At 41.9% G+C, this 21,452-nt stretch overlaps 1 protein-coding gene across 1 annotated transcript in view; it reads right to left on the bottom strand.

Annotated features, from left to right (window-relative positions):
* Adcy2 (adenylate cyclase 2) overlaps positions 1-21,452 on the bottom strand; it is a 401,885-nt gene that overhangs the window by 272,394 nt on the left and 108,039 nt on the right. Inside the window, exon 3 of the mRNA XM_021179908.3 lies at positions 13,804-13,965. Coding sequence (XP_021035567.1) covers positions 13,804-13,965 — 162 coding nt within the window. The remainder of the gene's footprint in view (positions 1-13,803; positions 13,966-21,452) is intronic.

Genomic DNA, 21,452 nt, shown 5'->3' with positions numbered 1-21,452 from the left:
GCCGGTACACTTCCAGAGTCTCATATGTTTGAATACTTGGTTCTCAGTTGGTAGAAAACTTTCCCAACTATTCGGGGAAAATTCTCTTTCTGTGATAAAGCATGCAAGCAAGGCAACTTATTAAAGAGTTTAAGGGCTTGTGGTTTCAGAGGGTTAAAGCCTATGGCTCATGATGGGTAGCATGGCAGCAAGTGGGCAGGTACGGTGTTGGAACAGTAGCTATGAGCCCACATCTTAAAGCACAACCATAAGGCAGGAAGGGTTGTTAGGGAATGGCAAGGGATTTTGATACCTCAAAGCCCTGCCCCCATAATGACATACCTCATCCAACAAGCCACACCTCCTAACCCTTCCCAAACAGTTCCATCAATTAGGGATCTTATTCAAACACATGAGCCTATAGGAGCCATTCTCATCCAAACCACTACAAGGTGAATCATGGGGCCAAGCTTTGAGGCTTAAAACCTCTCTTACCACTTCCAGTGTGGATCAAAATGTGAGCTCTCAGCTGCTGCTCCAGCCATGCCACCATGCCTCCATCATAGACATTAACCCTTGGAACCATACTCCCAACTAAAACTCTTTCTTTTATAAGTCGCCCTTGATCATGGTGTTTTATCATGTCAATAGAAAAGTAACAAACTCTTCAGAATTACCTTCAATGGATACCAGAACTAACTGATAGATATTTAACAGCCAGCAGAGATGCTTAAGGAGGGTGAGTATCACAGGGGAGAAATATCCATTTCCTTGGCTTGTAATAGTGAAGACATTACCTGCTGTGTCTCTACATCTGTTTAGACATTTGTGAGCTCCATTGTCCCACATCTCAGGGCTTTAGTTACATGTGTACACATTTACTATGTACCTTCAGTGATGGAGCATAAGAACTTGTAAAAGACCCAAGTTCTGCCACAGAGAGTTCTTCCCAAGGTCCATGGAATATGTGGCAGAAGTGAGCAAGGAAGACACAATGACACATACACATGCTGACCTCTGATATGCTATGTTCCATGAAAGATGAGAATCAAAATGGATAACAGGTTTTATGGAAGAGTGGAGTATGGACACCTCATTCCTTCCTCTTCCATCCCTACATCCATATCTACCAATGGCCACTTAGGGCAGGGTACTGATTCTGTCCCCACCTTAACTCTACTTCTTTTCTACACAGAAGCAGGCTTGTCTTCTGGGAATGGTGCTAAAAGGAGAGATGTAAAAAAGAATGTTCAAAGATTAGAATGAAAGAGTTCTCTCCATATAGTACTTTAAACTATAGAATTAAAGTACTCGGGGAAATCACCCTGGGACTGGGATCTCAGATAGTGTACACTGTAAACAACTCCCTCACTGTTAGCATCTGCAGCTTCTATCTCATCGCAGGTCCCTGTCTTGAGCTCTAGCTTGAGGCTCAGACATAAAACACAAGGCAGATTTTTAAGAAGTTTCTAAGAACTAGATATTTGCATTTTACCACGTGGAGAATACATCACATCTTCTCAGCCTGGGAATTAACTAGAATACATAGAACACAGAAGAAACAGGAAACACAGAAGCCATTTATATTTTCAATATGAAAGAGTGCAGTGAGTATCAAAGGCAGACAGGCAACAGAGTGTAGGCCAAGAAAAGACACAGAAGGGGACATTCATGGAGGAGCTGACAGGCAGATCCAGGAAAAGGAACCTTGCTATTCAGGACCTCACTTGGGTGTGTGAAAGTTGAACCCAAAGGCTCACAGGGACAAACTAGGAAAGGTGTGAGGAGTGAGGCACACTGATACCGAGATCTTTATCTAGATACCATGAGCATCTGAGCTGGCCATGGTGAACCATGATGATGACCTGTGGCAGTCAGGAGCCAGCTCTTGGGAATTGGTGCTTTCCTTCCACTGTGAATTCTGGGATTGGAACTCAAGTCCTGATGACAGTAGTTCAAGCACCCAAAGTGCCCCATTGCATTTGTGACCATGAGGAGGGCTGGTGGCAGCAACATGGACAGTGTGGACCTCATAGAGATAGGCTATGTTGGAAGCAGAAACAGAGCTGCTGGGGGTGGGGAGTATTCCCACTTGGTAAAGGCCCTTGCCACACAAGCCTGATAGTGAGTTCCATCCCCCAAAAACCAGAGAGAAGAAAAGAGCTGACTCCTGCCTTCAATACATGCACAGGGCCCATCTATGCCTGCATTCAAACACTCATACCATGTACACAAATACAAATAAACTAATAGAATAATAATAATGAATTATAATAATAAAATTAAATAGAATTCTTTTTCAAGAGGATACATTAAAAGTAAGCAGGACACCATCTCTAACCTTTAAGGCAATAAAACTATAATCGGTGATAAATGTGAAAATTACACACAACAAAAAGGCATATTGTCAAAAAACCCATCACTACAACCAACAACAAAAGTTTTTCTAAGCAAAACAGGAAATGCAAATGAAGTTTAAACTATGTAGAAAGATGTTAAGGGGCCTATCAAAGACTATGAGTTTTGTAATTATATAGTTGCGAAAAATATGAGTTATTTAACACAAAACAAAGCAAAGGAAAACTGAGATAATCATGAAGAAAAACACAAAATAAAATAACATAAACTGGAAAGCAACAAAATAATGTGTACATCCAAAATTCCCTATTTGGAGCAATAAAATAATCAAAATGTTATCTGGATGGATCTAAAGTTGGAATACGGACAAGAGATTCATGAAGAAGTCTCTAGCCAGGGAAAAATAAATAGAAATATAAAAAATGAATTCATTAATAGATTCCTCAATTTGGAATGAGAAGTTGGTATTTATAAGAGAATATATTTTACCAAAACAAACATCTGTGGAGAGAGTAGATAAGCGGAAACATCTTTACAGGAAAAATAGAAGATGGTATCTCATTAAATCTAACCCAGTCTAAGCTAATGCACTAAGCACTGTAGTTTAAAGTTTGTGAATGAGAAAATCATGCAGAGCCAAGGGCAGTGATGGGATGTTTACTTTTGCCATTCTCAAGACAGATGCAAATTCCTCAATAACTCTCCAGCCAAAAAAAAAAACAGGTAGAAAATTAAGGATTAGCATAGTATATCTCCATAGGGATAATTATAGATTCCCAAGGTTTATTCAACACTATGGAAGTAGGGAATTGTAGAGTCTTGCCCACACTGGGTACACAAGTGTTTTGGTAACAGTTCAAGATTCCTTCTTTAAAGAAAAGGCGAGGGATAAAACCATCTGCAAATAAAAGAAAATGATTCCTTCCTTCCAATTATAAACTTCTCTTGGCTTAACCCTGAAGCTAATCTCTGTTTAGAAGAAAATCCGCCCTACTAAACTAAATGTTAAACCAGATGGTCTACCTCACAGTCTTGAGGCTGGATGTTTTTCTCCTAGAGGTAGCCTGAACACCAGCTGAAAGAGAATGAGGAATTTGAATTGTAAAGTGATCCACTTGACAATGCCATTACTGTTTGTCTGGAGAAAGCAGGTCAAAGGAGAAAGATCTATAGACACCAAGAAAGGTCATGAGTGGTGGTGTGCGTGTGCACACACACACATACTAGTACACCTAGTAGATGTATGTATGTATGTATAATACTAAGCATGCATTCAGTATACAATTTGGGGAAAATAAGAATTTTTTTTAGATCAAACCACAGAAGTTGTGATTAGAACATTCTTGATTTTGGATGGGTCCTACTGGTATAGCCACTATCCTCATGAGACGCAGAAGAAATGAAGATGCAGAGAAGAAATAGCATGTGAAGAGGCATAGATTCATGGAGCCCGAGTCTAATGAACAACTGATCCCCACTGGATGCAAGAACACTCACATAAATAGATTTTCATTCTGAGTCTCTAGAGGTGACAGAACCTACCAATGCTTTGTTTTTTGTGTCTATGGGAGAATAAGCGTGAGGTTTTATGGATTTCTAACTTCAAGAACTGGCATTTGTAGCGATTATGTTGCAGTGGCCCTTGGGAAATGATGCTGTATCTTAGCTGGCAGTGGTGGGAGAGATGCAGAAAGAAGCCATTGCCTGACCTCAAGACTATACACCAGGATTCAGAGTGTCGAGTCTCTCTAAGCAGGGTACCACAGGGCTGGAGAGCATGAGGAGAAAGCAACCTTCCTCCAGGTTGGTTGAAAGATGCAGTGAGCTTCTTAGGAATTAAGAACTTCAGAAAAAAATGCCAAAGGGGGTCCACGCCACCCCACTGGCAAGTCAGTCTCTATGCATTCACTCCGGCACTGATGCTTTTGTGCCACCTACAGATGTTCATTTGTGAAGCTGTTCCTGAGGGTTTCCAAAGTCATGCTGTCAGAACCCAGAGGAGTTCAGATTCTTGGGGATTAGCAGACTTCTTGTCAGTGAGGTGTGGACTTGGAAAACCCAAGTTGCATGAAGCTTGCCATCTTGGATCTGAGGAGAGCACACTACAGAATGGATAATCAAAACCAGACTTCAGCTCAGAGTGTCTCACACATGTGAGACCCACCTCCTTCCCTATTCAGCTTTGACTGTGACTTGATTGCCCAGAGTATTTTTATGTTTCATTTCTCTTAAAGTCTGTGAAACCATATAAACTAAGTAAAACTACAGTATTATTGCTATTGCTATTTATTGAGAGCTAAATACTACCCTGGCTTGATAGTGGGCTGTTTATATACAGTATCTGCCATTGTTATTATTGGAATCTGAAATTTTTCATAGGCTTGGACATCCAGTACCTGGAAGTCAGGTGACAGAGTTACCTTGGGAAGTTGTGGAATGTTTAGGAGATTTGAGCCTAGCTGGCCAAAAGAGGTTTGTTGGGACAGGCCTTTAAAAGTCACAGCTAAGCCTTTGACGAGGGTGTGCTCTTTGCTTCCTGGTGCCATACACTCTTCTTACCAAGAAAAACACTATGCCTCCCCTGTTTTCATGATAGACAGATTCCCTGAAACTCCCTGAAATAACATGATTCTGCCAAGTATTGTGATCACAGCACTGCAAAAAGCAACGAATACAATAGCCTATGTACTCAGCACCAAGGCCAGCAGCCATACCACCTCATTAGCCATTTCTGTTGATACTGTCCAGGTGACAACAGAGGCTCATACTACTTGGGTAGCTCATGAAACTTACCTGCTGTAGGAAGTTCATAAAACTTACAAGGTTCACATGTCCCCTGCCTACGGTTGTATGTGCCGCAAATAACTGCTAGTGAGAAGAGACTCTTCTATGATGCAACTTCCTACATGTTCCATAAGGAAGCCCATTGATGTTACTTTTGTGAGTTATTATCTATATGCTTTTTGGTGATGCAGCTGCTCCTGTAAATAACATCCATGTTCCTGGGAGTAACCCTAGTGATTTCATTAGTTCACAAAGCTGGAACTGGGTGGTCTTTCTCTGGTATGTGATCAGTGCCCTATATGGAAGTGAATCAGCATTTTTCTCTTATTGCCGATACATACAATACTCTGAACCAGAGATTTGAGTTTACTAACAGTTCCCTAGCACCAAGACTGAAGGAGAGGAAAGGAAGTGTATAATAGGCTGGAGGGAGAATTTGGGTGTATCACCTGCATATCCACCACACACAGGTTTAAGGCAGAAGTGAGACCTAAACCCAGAAACTTCCTGATATCATGAAGCTTTTTCTGCCCAGGTCCTATGCTCCTTGTTATTTCAAAATGTTAATGAACCTCAGAGAGGAATTTCAGCAATGGTGAACCCAAGCCTTGAGTCTCTCCACCAAGGTCTCTCATCTCTCAGGAGATGTGAAGTTGAGGATAGGTTTTCTCATTTTCTGATAGCTCCCTCTGTCATCGGCCTATCCAAATTACTGTATATATTGGGAATGTTGTATATCTACCAATAAGCCATTATTACCAATCCTTGATGTTTTAAGTGCTATGTGCTTGGTTCAGTTAATTATTTTTTATTTCCTTGCTTCATCATTTCTGCTGCCGTTGGAATGAATGATCTAACTATCTACTCTGTCTTTCACTGAATAAAATGGGTTGAATGCATCCCTACAACATGGTCAGTCAGGGGCAAGGGCTACCATCTTCTTGTTCTTCTTGTTCTTGTTCTTCATCTTTTTCTTCTCCTTGTTCTTGTTCTTGTTCTTGTTCTTGTTCTTGTTCTTGTTCTTGTTCTTGTTCTTGTTGTTCTTCTTCTTCTCCTCTTCCTCCTCCTCCTCTTCCTCCTCTTTCTTCTCCTCCTCCTGTTCCTCTTCCTCCTCATCCTGCTTCTGCTTCTTCTTCCTCTTCCTCTTCTTCTTCTTCCTCTTCCTCTTCCTCTTCCTCTTCCTCTTCCTCTTCCAATTGTCTCCATTTCTTTAGTTCATTAGGCTCAGACACAACTCTGTCTTTCCAAACTACCCTCAAGAGTCATGTTCAACTCTAGAGAGGACTCCTCATGATTATTGCAGTTCCCCACCCCCCAAGGACAAAAGATTAATACATATAACAAAAGCTTCATTCTGTGTTCAGCTTCACAGAAGAAGGGGAGAAACATATGAGCCCTTACTGACAATTCTCATCTTCACATTCCCTTCTGTGTGTTTCAAAGAATAATGACCAAGGTTTCAGTGAATATCACAAGTCAGAGTACATCACAATCTTCCTCCACTTAAAGCAAACCTTTGGAATTATCAGAGCTGTAGATATTTACAAGGGACAAACCAAAGACACATGAATTAGTGGAGATGGGAGGAAAATCACTCCAGGCTTGTCAAATAAAATGCCAGTGAATGGTGAAGAGCAAATTCTGATAGAACTGTCAGTATAACTTGTGTGCAGAGAATCATTCTCTTAAAGAATGGAAGTTGCACAGTCCAAATGCTAAAACCAGTAGCAGGATAGACATGGTTCACAAATTACAATCTTGCTTTATTTTTCAGGAAATCCATCTTTCATGCACCCTTTATCAAATCTTTAAGAACAGGACAGTGTTCTGTCCCACAACACACACACACACACACACACACACACACACACACACACACACACACACATGATACATAAAGACCTTAGGGACAATTGGTAGAAGAACAAATGTAGACCTCATTCTAAAATAGGCTGCTAACTACAAACATGAAATCTGGCCTCAAACTCTTGGGTTTTCACTCTAGAAATTGCTGGAACATTTTTAGTGTGATTTTTATGCTCTGATGTCGGAGTTACTGTTGCTCACTTTTTCTGTCTCCCCCATTGGCCAAGGTGGAACTTGTCTTTAGCCAAAGCAGTGCCATGAGGGTGGAGTGGGGAGGAAGAGGGAAGAGAAGAAAAGAAAACGAGATTTGTTCTCACATTTGCTCCCAACTTTATTCGCATGACCTACTTTTTCACAAAACACACCTATTTTCTCTTCTTCCCTATTCCAATCCCCCTCTTCTTCCAAAACCAAATGCCTTCAGATCACATAAGCAACCATTTACTAAAACAAGATATGAATTAGACTCAATCCATACCTTTGTAATATAAAGAATATTTTTTCCTTGTGGAAAGATAATATTTGGTACTTCTTTTTGAAAACAAAAAGGAGGACAGAGATCCAAATTCCTGGTAATTAGTCTCCTCCACACCAGAAACTGGGCAGCTGGTAACCTGCTGTTTTTCCTTTGAGCTGCTCAGATTAGACCTCAAATGCAATTTAATTCCAGACACCAATAGACACTTCCTGAATTACACTTCATCTCAGTTACAAAACAAATCCACATTGCCATTGATTCCAGACTCGCCACAGACAATTGTTCACATTAGATGCAGTGAAAACGCTCTACGTTTTCACAACTTAAATATATTAAAGCTTCCACAGTGTCAAAGATTCCTGTACCAATTTCCCTGATATCTGAGTAATCCTGTTACAAACCAATAAGCAGTCCTTAGCTCATCTTTTTTCATAAATATGGATTCTCATATAACCGACTTACTTAAATAAATCTATATTCAAATTTCCCCCCTCTCCCAAGGGAAAGGGGAAGATATATGAAATGAAAATTCAGAATGGGCTGTGAATGCCAAGGAAGTAAAGATTCAATAAGAGTGACTAAAATTCAAATACAAAATGTAGCCGTGGTGCATAGATAGGGATGCCTGAAGATTTCTTGAAGTTGCTTAGGTATTGTGGGAACTGTCATGAGGACCTCTAAAAGTGAAGAAAATGGAAAGGCAAAATACATATTTAAGATTCAAGAGTGCTCACAGCACAAGCTTCAGTGTTGGACCACTACTTTTGGCTGTGAGGCAAGACTCCAGTCTTCCCTTCTTTCATTGGCTGCTTACCCGTCCACTCCTCAGACTCAGTCAGGATGCAGCCAGCTAACAGGGGAATGGTTGTCCCATCTTGCCTTTCCTGACTTCATTTGCTTACTTTGGTTTAAAGGTAAGCAAAAATGACTTGTTGTTTTCATGTTTTAGGAATTATAACCAAACACTTAGTATCCAACAAGTAACAGTAGAATTGTTTTCTAGTCAATTGTGAAATGCTAGAAGGTTATGGTAGTTTTACTAAAGTGAGCATGTAAAAATAAGCATTCATAGGTGGGAAATGTAAGAACTTTTGCTCAGGTGCCTGCTGCTTTGTAGTTCCTTCCTATCTTTATTTTGGAAGTCTAGAATATGGTCATAATCACAGGTTCCATAAACATTCATAAAAAAAGAAAAAAATATTTGAAACACAGTAGGAAAAGAAAAAGAAAAAAATTAATTCATATTTATAGGTAATATATAAAATTATTTAATAAATATAAATATGGAAAAACCCATTCTCCATCCTTATAATAATTTTCTAGAAATAAATCATACATTTAAATTGAAAAAAAAGAAAAAGAAAAAAACTACAAGAACATATTCCCAAGCAGAGTAAATTAGTGACCAATTGAAACTCTTCTCTTCCTCCCCCACAAACAGTGATACGTTCAAAATTTGTTGCTTCTTTGTCCTGTCTCTTCTCCTGTCCATCCTTGCTTCTTCCTTCTCTCCTAGATACTGCAGGTGTAGTGGCAGCCTTACATGGATAGATCCTTAGATCCTGCAGAGTATACAGGTCTGTAGAGAGGAAGCTGGGCATGGTGGTGTCTGATGTGGGAGACTGGCTTTACAAGAAGATTAAGAATCATAGAAGCTATTATTTTTGCAACTATTGGTCAAAAAACCACACATATGTGCTGGATGAATGTGACCAGCAGCTTCCTAACTGCCAGGCTGGCCTTAAAGTCCTACTGCTGTGTCTTTTCCATTATGGCGGACCATATCTCTGTTGGGACTGTAAGCCAAAATAAACCATTTCTCCTCTAACTTGATTGTTAAGGACATTTTATTACAGCAATAGAAAGCTATATTAATAGTAGTATGTATAACAACAAATGCAGCTGTCAATATGTGGACCTGACATTGATATGATGCTGACATCCCAATAGCAAAACCAAACAAAACCAAAAAGTCCCCAATGCCTAAATGTTACCTCTAAACTTTCTCCACTACAAAGAATCAGAGGATAGAGTTTGCAACTCAGTTGTCAGAGTGCTGACTGAGCATGCAACGATACCTTGTTTCCTGTGGTATACACCTCTAATGTCAACACGTAGGAAGCAGGAGAAAGAGAAGTTCAAGGTCATTCTCAGCTATGGAGAGTTCAAGGCCAACTGAATACATGAGACCCCATGTTGGTAAATAAAATAAATTAATGAATACAGAAATATGTAAAGAAGTAGAGATCCTTAATTTTAGGCATAGCTAAGGCCAAACAAGATGTGTGTGTGTATATATACATGTACATATATATGTATATATATATATATATATATATATATATATATATATATATATAAAGTAAATTTCCTCTATCATGGCATGAGAATGATTTGAGGAAAATGCTGACTAGATGAATTTCCTAAGAGCATTTAATTCTGATAGGAAGCATGGAAGAGGAGTGGATTGCTCTTCAGTCAGTATTTCACTCAACAGACACGACAGACATGACCTCAGTAGATTTCCCCATGTCATAGAGGCACCATAATACAAAATTCCTAGAATGGATATGGACTAAGCAGATTTTCACCTCTTCTAATGGCTTAGTGCAGTGATTCTCGACTGTCCCAATGCTGTGGTCCTTTAACAGTTCCTCATGTTGTGGTGATCCCCAGCCATAAAGTTAGTTCCTAAATACTTCATAACTGTAATTTTGCTATGGTTATGAATTGTAATGTAAACATCTGGTTCCCAGTGGTCTTTGGTGACACCTGTAAAATGGTTCTTCCTGATTCACAGGTTGAGAAATGGTGGCTTAGAGTCAGAGCAGTACCCATCCAGGACTCAAAACCTTTCTTTACACTTGATCAGTATCCTACATTTTACATAATATTTTTTCTGAACAAGACACCATAGTGATCTAACCAGCAAATGTACAGCATTCTAATTTATAAGTACTATGTATCAAAAGAATCCAAGGAAGTGTTTTTCTTTACCCACAATCCAATGGTAATTTTAGCTTATATTTCCAGCAGTGGCCAAGCATAATAAAGCATATCCTTCATACCATAAACATGAACCCATCTCTTAAAAACACATTTTCCATTAATTAATTTATTTATTTACTTTGCATCTCAATAGCAACACCCTCTTTCCCCTCTCTAATTACCCCACCCATCATGGCCCCTTCCCTTCATTTCTGAGAGGGTGGTGCTCCCCATCCGGAGTACCATCCCATCCTGGCAACTCATGTCACTGCAGGACTAGGTGCATCCTCTCCCATTGAGGCCAGACAAGGCATCCCAGTTAGGGTAATAGGATCCACAGGTAGGCAACAGAGTCAGAGTATACACCAACTTCAGTTGTTGGGGGACCTGCATGAAGACCAAGGTATGTCTCTGCAACATATATGCAGGAAGTCTAGGTCCAGCCCATGTATGCTCTTTAGTTGGTGGTTCAGTCTCTGGGAGCCTTTAAGGGTCCAGGTTAGCTGACTGCATCTTCTTGTGGAGTCTCTATCCCTTCTGGGTTCCTCAATCCTTCCCCCAACTCTTCCATAAGACGTCCCTTGTTCCATCTAATGCTTGGCTCTGTACACTGCACAACCCCCCTTCTGAATCCATTACTGCATTATGCCTTGTTGGCTCTTGGAATCATGGAGTTATTGAAGACATCAGAAATTGACTACAGGGTCTTTGTTTCTCTCCAATGTTATCTTTAAATGAAATACTATAGCATTAAGCATATATTAAATATTAAAGTCATTTATATAATTCCACATTTATCTTACCTCTGGCTGCAAGCCAGCATATTTTCCTACTAGTTTCTAGAAAAGAGTAAAAACGATGTATACTAATCTCTTTTCAATTTCTTTCAATAATAAAGATAACAATGCATCAAAAAACAATTCAATACAAAATGCAATGACCTGAAACACACCTACTTCTTCATAAAGCATTGCCTATCCCTCTTTATATAATTGTTTTATTGCTATAAGAGCAATTAAAGCCTCTGTCCCAAGATAGAATACTTCATTTCCTCATGAAGGAAGCAGAAAAAATTAGAAAGTGTGTACCCAGTGGAAACCTCCATCACACAGCTGCCACAAAGCATGAAACATCCGAGGGACTTGCTGCCAGTGTGAGCATGAAGAAAGCTTTTCCACAGTTGTACCCAGAATGTTAATGGGCTGAATGGATTCTATACTTGTTACTGCACACAGCTACTCACTGAGGAAGCTGAGCTTCCTGGTGCTAGCAGTCAGCATGGTATGACCATTGATAGGAGAAAGTGGAAATCTCTCAGGGGTGTGGAGGGCAGCATGAAATGCAGAGAGGAGGAGCAAACGTGGGTGGAACCTGCACACAGGAGTTTCTGGAACTCTTTCAGGCCCCCATAGGATCATCTTTCCCTTGAATGCCATGGGAGTTGTATGGAGTTTGGGTTTTTGGAAAGAGGGAAGATATTAGTTAAAGGGCACAGATAATGAGAGGAACAAGTTTTATGTCTCACAGACAACATTTATAGTGACAGGTATGTAAACTGCTCTGATAAATAATCAAGTCTTTTGTTTGTTTGTTTTTTGCCCATCTGTCTTAGTCAGGGTTTGTATTCCTGCACAAAACATCAAGACCAAGAAGCAAGTTGGGGGAGGAAAGGGTTTATTCAGCCTATACTTCCACATTGCTGTTCATCACCAAAGAAAGTCAGGACTCAAACTCACACAGAGCAGGAACCTGGAGGCAGGAGCTGATGCAGAGGCCATGGAGGGATGTTACCTACTGACTTGCTTCCTCTGTCTTGCTCAACTTGCTTTCTTCTAGAACCCAGGACTACCAGACCAGAGATGGCACCACCCACAATGGGCTGGGCCTTCCCACCCTTGATCACGAATTTAGAAAATGCCTTACAGCTTAATCTCATGGAGGCATTTCCTCAAGGGAGACTCCTTTCTCTGTGATAACTCCAGCATGTGCCAAGTTGACACACAAACTAGCTAGTACACCATCCGACACTCCAAAGGGCTATACTTCATCTTCATCCATTTGAATAAGTGCTGGCTGGCCTCCGTTCGTCAGGTGGTACAGACAGTACACAGTGTAAAGCTGGAGACTATCACCTTTGCTCTCACTGCAGACAGAGGATGCTATTATACCCTGGGTTTCATAATGACCTCAAACGCTCTTGTATTGAAGGATGGGTTTCAAAACAGCAGAGCACAGGTGAATGGGTAAAGAGTACTGTAACTTCATGAATGTATTAAACCACGGATTGGTTCAAGGGTGGATGGGCTGTTAGGGGGTGTGGCTTCTCAGAGTTAGCAGGTCACAGTGGGCATGAGGGCATGCCTTTGAAGATATACTTGTCCCCCAGACCCTTCTTCACTGCCTCTTCTTCCTGACTACCAAGAAGTTAGTCATATGTATTCACCCCATGAACACCCACCTAGTTTCTCTCCCTCCACAGACGTCACATTGGCTATATCTCAACCTCCCCTTTTTTTAGTCAGGATGCAGCTCAGCACTAAGAGGAATACACAGCATTCCAAGGCTCTGGTTTAATTCCATCATGCCCCAGAATTAAATGATCCCATCTATGGGCACAGTGCTCATCACACTGAAACTTGTATACCTAGTACATTTTATACTGTGGAGATATTTGTTGTGACTACCCCAAGACAGCAAAATAAAACATACATTTTTTTTTCTCATAAAAAAGGACACTGTTAGGAAGAACTCCAAATCGCCAACTCTCATGTTTATGGATACACGTAAAGGGAATCAAATAGCTTTTAAAATGCTTTTAACTAATTAAATAGAACAGCTTCTTGAAATATCACTTATGAGCAAGGCACAAATTTGCCGCTGTAGCATTTTAAAAACCCTGCTTTTTAATGCTCATAGATTTGGCAAAAGACTGAGAAATTGAAGTGTTTTTCCCCCCAATACTCTGTAAAGAGAGATGTTGGGGGTGATTTATGCTTCTAATTATATGATGTTTCATACTAAAAATAAGAGTCCTAAAAATTATAATCTATAATAAGATTCCAATGCATACCTTTGCTTCCAAAATTATATCACTACTCAGCAATCAGCAAAATGGTATGTGTGTGTGTGTGTGAGTGTATATACACTCACACACACACACAATTATTCTGTGAACATTTTCTCATTGCTGCTAATGGCTAAGTGACTATTGACCCTGGTGGAGGAGGACAAGGCTCAGCAGCCCTTGCAGACCATGTCAAGGAGCAGCCAACAAACCCACCCTGGCAGCTCCAACCGATGCTAGGAAGAGCTCTGAAAGGCCAGTGGCTCCCATGAGGAAGGACACTCACCTGCCAGAACAGGTGCTCCTTGGCCCCTGGTGTTGCAGACAGGTAGACGCTCAGCACTATCGTATGAGATGAAGAGGTGAGGACGCTCGCAATGATGGCATCCCTCATGTTGAAGGGAAGCATAGTGTATACCACGAAGATGATGAAGAGGAAGAATGACACCTGTGGAGGGAAGAAAACAATGGAGCGTCAGAAAATCCCGGCTCAGTTACCATTAAAGGAGGCCGAAGACAACAACACAGTCATTTGAGAAATGGCCTCATCACAATATAGAGTTGAACAAATGCACTGAATTATAACAAGCCTAGTGCAGGAAGCATTGGCAGTGGAAATGCAAGCACCCGAGGCTGAATCCCTGGAACCACATAAATCTGGGTGTGTTAGTCACAGGCTCCTGTGGAAAGATAGGAAGCAGACACTTAGAAGATATCCAAGAGCTTGCAGGGCAGCTAGACCCACGAGGGTCGTCGAAACAAATGCTCAAACCCTGTGTCAGGGCGGAAGGAGGAAAACAACACCTGAGATTGTTCTCTTTCCGCCATATTTGTTGTAGCACATGCACAGATATGCGTATACACAGATTAAAAGGGAGAGGGGAGAAAAAAGTAGCTTGACATTGTAATGGGGAAACGGTTTCTTGTGTGGGACTTCAAATTTTAGCAAACAAACTACTGCATACATGAGACTGAGCTTGGGGGCACTTGTGTGAAAGAGCAAAGCTGGTCTCACATCCCTGAGGCTTGGAGTCGTTGCTTCTGAGTTAGCAAAGGTGCTTGGGTGCAGATGGTCCCGCTGTAGTGGAACAGGTTAGTGCTCCCTGGCAAAGAGATTAAACACAGAACGACCCTCTGATCCTATGGTTTCACTCCTTAGAATGGTACTTTAAATATATGCATGTACATTTTAATCATAGGATTTGCATATCAGTTAAAAGATGGGAACACAGATACCCAGCAGTGGGTGGACATCACCTGTCATATCTGCACACCAGAATGTGATTCACGAATAACATGGATTAAAGCTTTGATATACGATACAATGTGGAAGAACCTCAAAGGCTCCACATTGTAAGATTCCCTTTATATAGACTATGTGTAGTTAGTAAATCCAGAGACAGGAAGCAGATGCTGATGACCTGGTTGGCAAGGTCTGTGAGCAGGCCTGTGGGGCAGTAGAAGCACAGAGATTGCATAGCAATTGTAGACTTCCCTTGGGTGATGGGAAGGCATTTGAGTTGGACAGAGATGTCCATTGCCCAATACTGAGAATGTACTGAAGGTCTCTGTATTCTTCACTGTAAAATGGCTAACTTATATTTTATGAGTTTCACTTTTATAAAAAAATCAATATGAAACCACTTAGAGAAATTTTGAGAATGGAAATGAAAATGCTTACTAGGTAATAAAATGAGAACATTTTTTTTTTCATTGCAAATGAGCCAGAGACAGAGGAGCAAGAGAGAATATAAGCATGTGGTAACTATAGCAAGAGAACCTGAGGTCATAGGCCTCAGGGGAGGAGAAAGGCATGTGACCACAGTCATCTACACCATGAGAAGAGGACACAGAGACCTGGTCAGCTGTGTGGACATGGACAGATCACCACAGCTGTTCTAGTGAGTGTTTTCTTTGAGTGTCCAAGTGTGAATGACCACCAGGCTCTGCTGCTCACAGACTCAAGACAATGCAGCCCAGAGAGTGGCGGGCTTCATCTTCTCTTGCCAATTCTGCACATTTACAACATAAAGGTCTTGTCTACTTCCATGCTATGGTTCCAGGATGGCACTTTACAAGCTGTCTTTGTATTACCGTCATACTTGGAAGACTACACAGAAAACAAGACGTTTACAGCCTAAAAATAACTGTGAACTCCTAAAACGTGTCCTTTTATTTTCTTCAGGACATTCTAAGAAGGACATCCATTCATTCCTCAAAAAAAATGCATGGGTTCCTCTGAGGGGGCAGCATCTCCTACAGAATGAGGAGAGGAGGCTCGATCACAGCTCTGAGCCGTTACAACTGAGGGGATGAGTCTGTCATGCATGCCAGCTGTCTTCATGGCTGAGAGAAGGACCATCCTTCCTACCCAGCCCCACTCTGAAGAGACAATGAAATGGGCTCTAAATCATCTTCTCTATTTGCTGCAAGTTCTGTCATCCTGGAATGACAGCCAAGGAGAAAGCCATCGTGGGTGGGCAAAGTGACCAGAAGTCCTCGGGAAGCCTGAGTTTGGTGTGGGCCATCTGCTTCAAGCCCCCACTTCCTCCCCTTCAAGCTATATTTATATGGGCTGTCAGGATAAAAAATGTGGGTGAGCAGATTAACATAGCCATACTTTTTCTAGCAAACATGTTTTTTTTTTTTCTTTTGCCTCTTCAAAATAAAAGACTATGGAGATGTTGCTTTCAGCAGAGCACTAGCAGTCAGCATGACACACATTTGTTTTTCCTGTTCTGTGTGCGGATGAGACCCAGCACTGCTTTCAGGGGCACTTTGTGCAGTGAGCAATGATCTGTCCAGACAGAACAGGATTGCCTCCCTCAGGAAGCCTCCCTTAGGCCAGAATATGAAGAAAATATTCAGGGAACCAATCACCATGTTTTAAGTCAATTACTAACCTTTGCAAGCATTTACTGAGGGCTAACCTAGCACGATTAAGTTTCCAAAGTTGAGGTAAGCAATTGCAACAAATTAAGCCCAGGGTTCCAGTGTTGGTGCTCAAGAGTTCAGGCAGAGACCCCTGTGTTGTACCTGCCAGTGTGACTTGGCCAATGGAAGTCAAGTTTAAGTCTTCTTGGAGGAATGGTCTTTACACCTTATTAATCTCAAAAGGTTTTCAGATCATTAGGTCTATTTTCTAACTCCAAAGAGCGCCTTATGTAAATGACTCTGGAGCATCTAAAACCATGTTGGGTAAAATGCTCCAGAAACTTCTCTTACAGTCTCTAGGGTTTCCATGTTACCATGGGGACATGAGATTCCTCTTAGCTGTACTTTTCTCTCTGTGTGGGACAAGAGCCTCAAAATCAAAGCAAGACCACTGTTCTCAAGACTGCAGGAAAAGCAGGTGAGAGTATCTGAAGTGGCCATGTTCATGTCAGTAAAGGGGTCACAAGTACGCGTTCTCACTGAACCTCTACAAGACACACACGTCTTCCTGACTTTCATTTTCCACTTCTCTCTAGCTCTCAGAGCTTTTCTCTCTGCTCACTGACCTATTCCTTTTGTACCCACCTCACTTTATCTGGTGATGGCCCAGTTTCCAATCAGGAAGGCACATACCACCAAAGCTTATCCTTAGCCATGTTCTCTTCTGGCTTTGAACTTCCTTGCTACATTCCTGGTATCTGTTGTTCTGCCTTACATCCATGACACTGTCTCAGGGCCTTTCCACCTGGCAAGAATATAATTTATATAACACACTCTCTCCCTCTTCTGACCTCTGACCGCTGAGTGAATCCTTTCTTGTTTGTATCCACTCAATTCCTGTCTTCATGTTTCGGGACAACCAGTTCAACTTCCTGCCACCGTTTTCTTCTCAGTTAGGGGAAGTTTCATAAGTGTCTCTGAAGCATAAACACAACTAGTGTGTCCTCTCAAAGTAGAAAAATAAATGGTGCATGATATATCTTGTCACCTTTTCTCCCTGGCAGTCATAAAATGACAGTGTTGGAACTCCTCTAGTATATGTCAGGAAGTGAGGATAGAAGGTCTCAGCTGACCCATAGTGACCTGTAGTTATGCAAAAACCTGATGCGTATTTGTAGTATTAGCTCCCAAGTCAATAAGCAGAGCTCAGCTGGTCTAAATCCATACCAAGGCCTCATATCCCTCCTCTGTCACGTTAACGTTATACTTATAAAAGTGGATTACTTTTATATGATCAGTTTGCTTTTTAAAACACATATTTTGTGGCACAAATCTATAGATGTGACTATATTGCTTTCACTAGTTCATGACATTCTAAGGTAATTTGCATATTGCCACTTATGGCATTTGCTTTCCCTGAGTGCTGATCATCCCTAGCAAGGCAAGTACCCATGAACTGACTTTAATATGTGTCCTCTGATCTACCTTGCTTCGAAATTCTATTTTCCCTTATCCAGATAATACTGCAAAGCATGTGCTTCTGAGTGTAGAGATCTATGGCTTTTCTTTCTTAGATGATGGCCTTCTCTGGTCTGCCCTAAGAACTCTGCATGACATGACAAGTTCTTTTCCATCCACACATCTAGTGCTCCTCACCAACTTCACTCATCATGTTTATAGTTCCTATTTATAGATTAATGCCCCCCCATACACAGTGAAGGATAATGGTACTTTAACAGCACACCTTCATTTACTAAGAGCCAAGACTGCAGTGTTCAGGGCTGCACCCAATGTGGGAACTGCTTCGTACATTTTGTTGTCTTTACAAAATGTCTATTATACATGTTAGTGTGGCACAAGCTCATCTTCCTCAAAAGCACCTCACAAAATGCATTTCTAAAACAGTTCACTGTCCTCTTTGGTATAATTAGCTTCACCATTAACTATAAACATGTTGATTTCTGAATTCACATTTTTTCTATTTAATGAATCAATTACATAAAAAGAAAACAAAAAACAAAAAACCCCTTCAGCTCTCTATTAGACAGATACTGGCCAGATTCCCATAGCAGGCAGCTGCAGTAAATCGGGGAGCAGCCCCTGCTCACAGGGAATGTAGGCTGCAGTGCCTACCATGGCACCTTCTCTCTGATCCAATCCCTGTAATCCCTGAATCCTACATGAAAGACTTCCCAGGACTGGAGTCATGAAACTACTGTTAATCAACAAAAGGGAAGAAATGGCATAGGCTTTGTGTAGTCAGCCTGACAGTTGAGACTTTTGGGGATGCCCATGTACTTTGGGGTTTCCAGAAGTCAGCCCAGAGGGATTGTCACTTTCAAGTTCATGAGGAAACATGTTGCTTTAGGATACACCAGCTAAGGAGGAAAAAAAAAAACACCTCTTTCTGCCCAGTGCTTTGTGCTCCTAGCAATACAAGCTTGCAAAAAGGGATTTTAAAAAAGTAGGAGTGGGCACGGGACCTGAGACTGCATTAGTTAGGGAAGCAGAAACCGGCCTGAGTAGGACCACAGGCCTCATCCGGCTGGATCAGCGCCAGGGTAGCAGGAGCGCAGGGTTGCCTGACACCCGCCAGCTACCCACGACCCCCGCCGCAGGATTTTGGGACTGCTGGTGAGTGGAACACAGCTTCTGCTCCAGTCCAATCACGCGGGACCTGAGACTGCTCTGGTTGGGGAGAGAGAAATCCGGCCTACATAGGGCCACAACCCTCTTCCGGTCAGAAAAGCACCTGGGCAGCTGGGGCGCAGGGTCTGCTGACACTCGCCAGCTACCCACAACACCCGCCACAGGATCTTAAGACTTCTGGTGAGTGGAGCACAGCTTCTGCTCCAATCCAATTGCGCGGGACCTGAGACTGCATTAGTTAGGGAAGCAGAAACCTGCCTGAGTAGGACCACAGGCCTCATCCGGCTGGATCAGCGCCGGGGTAGCGGGAGCGCAGGGTTGCCTGACACCCGCCAGCTACCCACAACCCCCGCCGCAGGATTTTGGGACTGCTGGTGAGTGGAACACAGCTTCTGCTCCAATCCAATTGCGCGGGACCTGAGACTGCATTAGTTAGGGAAGCAGAAACCGGCCTGAGTAGGGCCACAGGCCTCACCCGGCCGGATCAGCGCCAGGGTAGCGGGAGCGCAGGGTTGCCTGACACCCGCCAGCTACCCAAGACCCCCTCCGCAGGATTTTGGGACTGCTGGTGAGTGGAACACAGCTTCTGCTCCAGTCCAATCACGCGGGACCTGAGACTGCTCTGGTTGGGGAGAGAGAAATCCAGCCTACATAGGGCCACAACCCTCTTCCAGTCAGAAAAGCACCTGGGCAGCTGGGGCGCAGGGTCAGCTGACACTCACCAGCTACCCACAACACCCACCACAGGATCTTAAGACTTCTGGAGAGTGGAACACAGCTTCTGCTCCAATCCAATTGCACGCGGGACCAGAGACTACATTAGTTAGGGAAGCAGAAAAACGGCCTGAGTAGGACCACAGGCCTCTTCCGGCTGGACCAGCACCGGGGTACCATCAGCTACCCACGACCCCCGCCGCAGGATTTAGAGACTGCTGGTGAGTGGAACACAGCTTCTGCTCCAATCTTTAAATAGTGACAACGATAACAACTAACCCCAGAGATTACCAGATGGCGAAAGGTAAACGTAATAATCTTACTAACAGGAACCAAGACCACTCACCATCATCAGAACCCAGCACCCCCACTTCGCCCAGTCCAGGGCACCCCAACACACCGGAAAAGCTAGACACGGATTTAAAAGCATATCTCCTGATGATGATAGAGGACTTCAAGAAGGACTTTAATAACACACTTAAAGAAATGCAGGAGAACACTGATAAAAAGGCAGAAGACAATAAAGAGGAAGCACAAAAATCCCTTAAAGAATTGCAGGAGAACACTGCTAAAGAGTTACAAATCCTTAAAGAAAAACATGATAACATAATCAAACAGGTAGAAGTCCTTACAGAAAAACAGGAAAACACATCCAAACAGATGATGGAAATGAACAAAACCATACTAGACCTAAAAAGGGAAGTAGACACAATAAAGAAAATCCAAAATGAGGCAACACTGGAGATAGAAACCCTAGGAAAGAAATCTGGAACCATAGATACGAGCATCAGCAACAGAATACAAGAGATGGAAGAGAGAATCTCAGGTGCAGAAGATTCCATAGAGAACATCGGCACAACAATCAAGGAAAATGTAAAATGCAAAAAGATCCTAACTCAAAACATCCAAGAAATACAGGACATAATGAGAAGACCAAACCTACGGATAATAGGAGTGGATGAGAATGAAGATTTTCAACTCAAAGGACCAGCAAACATCTTCAACAAAATTATAGAAGAAAACTTCCCAAATCTAAAGAAAGAGATGCCCATGAACATACAAGAAGCCTACAGAACTCCAAATAGACTGGACCAGAAAAGAAATACCTCCCGACACATAATAATCAGAGCAACAAATGCTCTAAATAAAGATAGAATACTAAAAGCAGTAAGAGAAAAAGGCCAAGTAACATATAAAGGCAAGCCTATCAGAATTACACCAGACTTTTCACCAGAGACTATGAAAGCCAGAAGATCCTGGACGGATGTTATACAGACACTAAAAGAACACAAATTCCAGCCCAGGCTACTATACCCAGCCAAACTCTCAATTAACATAGATGGAGAAACCAAAGTATTCCACGACAAAACCAAATTCACACATTATCTCTCCACGAATCCAGCCCTTCAAAGGATAATAACAGAAAAAAACCAATACAAGGACAGGAACCACGCCCTAGAAACAACAAGAAGGTAATCCCTCAACAAACCTAAAAGAAGACAGCCACAAGAACAAAATGCCAACTTTAACATCAAAAATAACAGGAAACAACAATTACTTTTCCTTAATATCTCTTAATATCAATGGACTCAACTCCCCAATAAAAAGACATAGACTAACAAACTGGCTACACAAACAAGACCCAACATTTTGCTGCTTACAGGAAACTCATCTCAGAGAAAAGGATAGACACTACCT

Source organism: Mus caroli, unplaced genomic scaffold (genome assembly GCF_978045245.1).
Source record: "Mus caroli unplaced genomic scaffold, Mus_caroli_1 scaffold_15, whole genome shotgun sequence".
Lineage (NCBI taxonomy): Eukaryota > Metazoa > Chordata > Mammalia > Rodentia > Muridae > Mus > Mus caroli.
The sequence above is the reverse complement of the archived record's forward strand: the minus strand, read 5'-3'. Positions and strand labels throughout refer to the sequence as shown.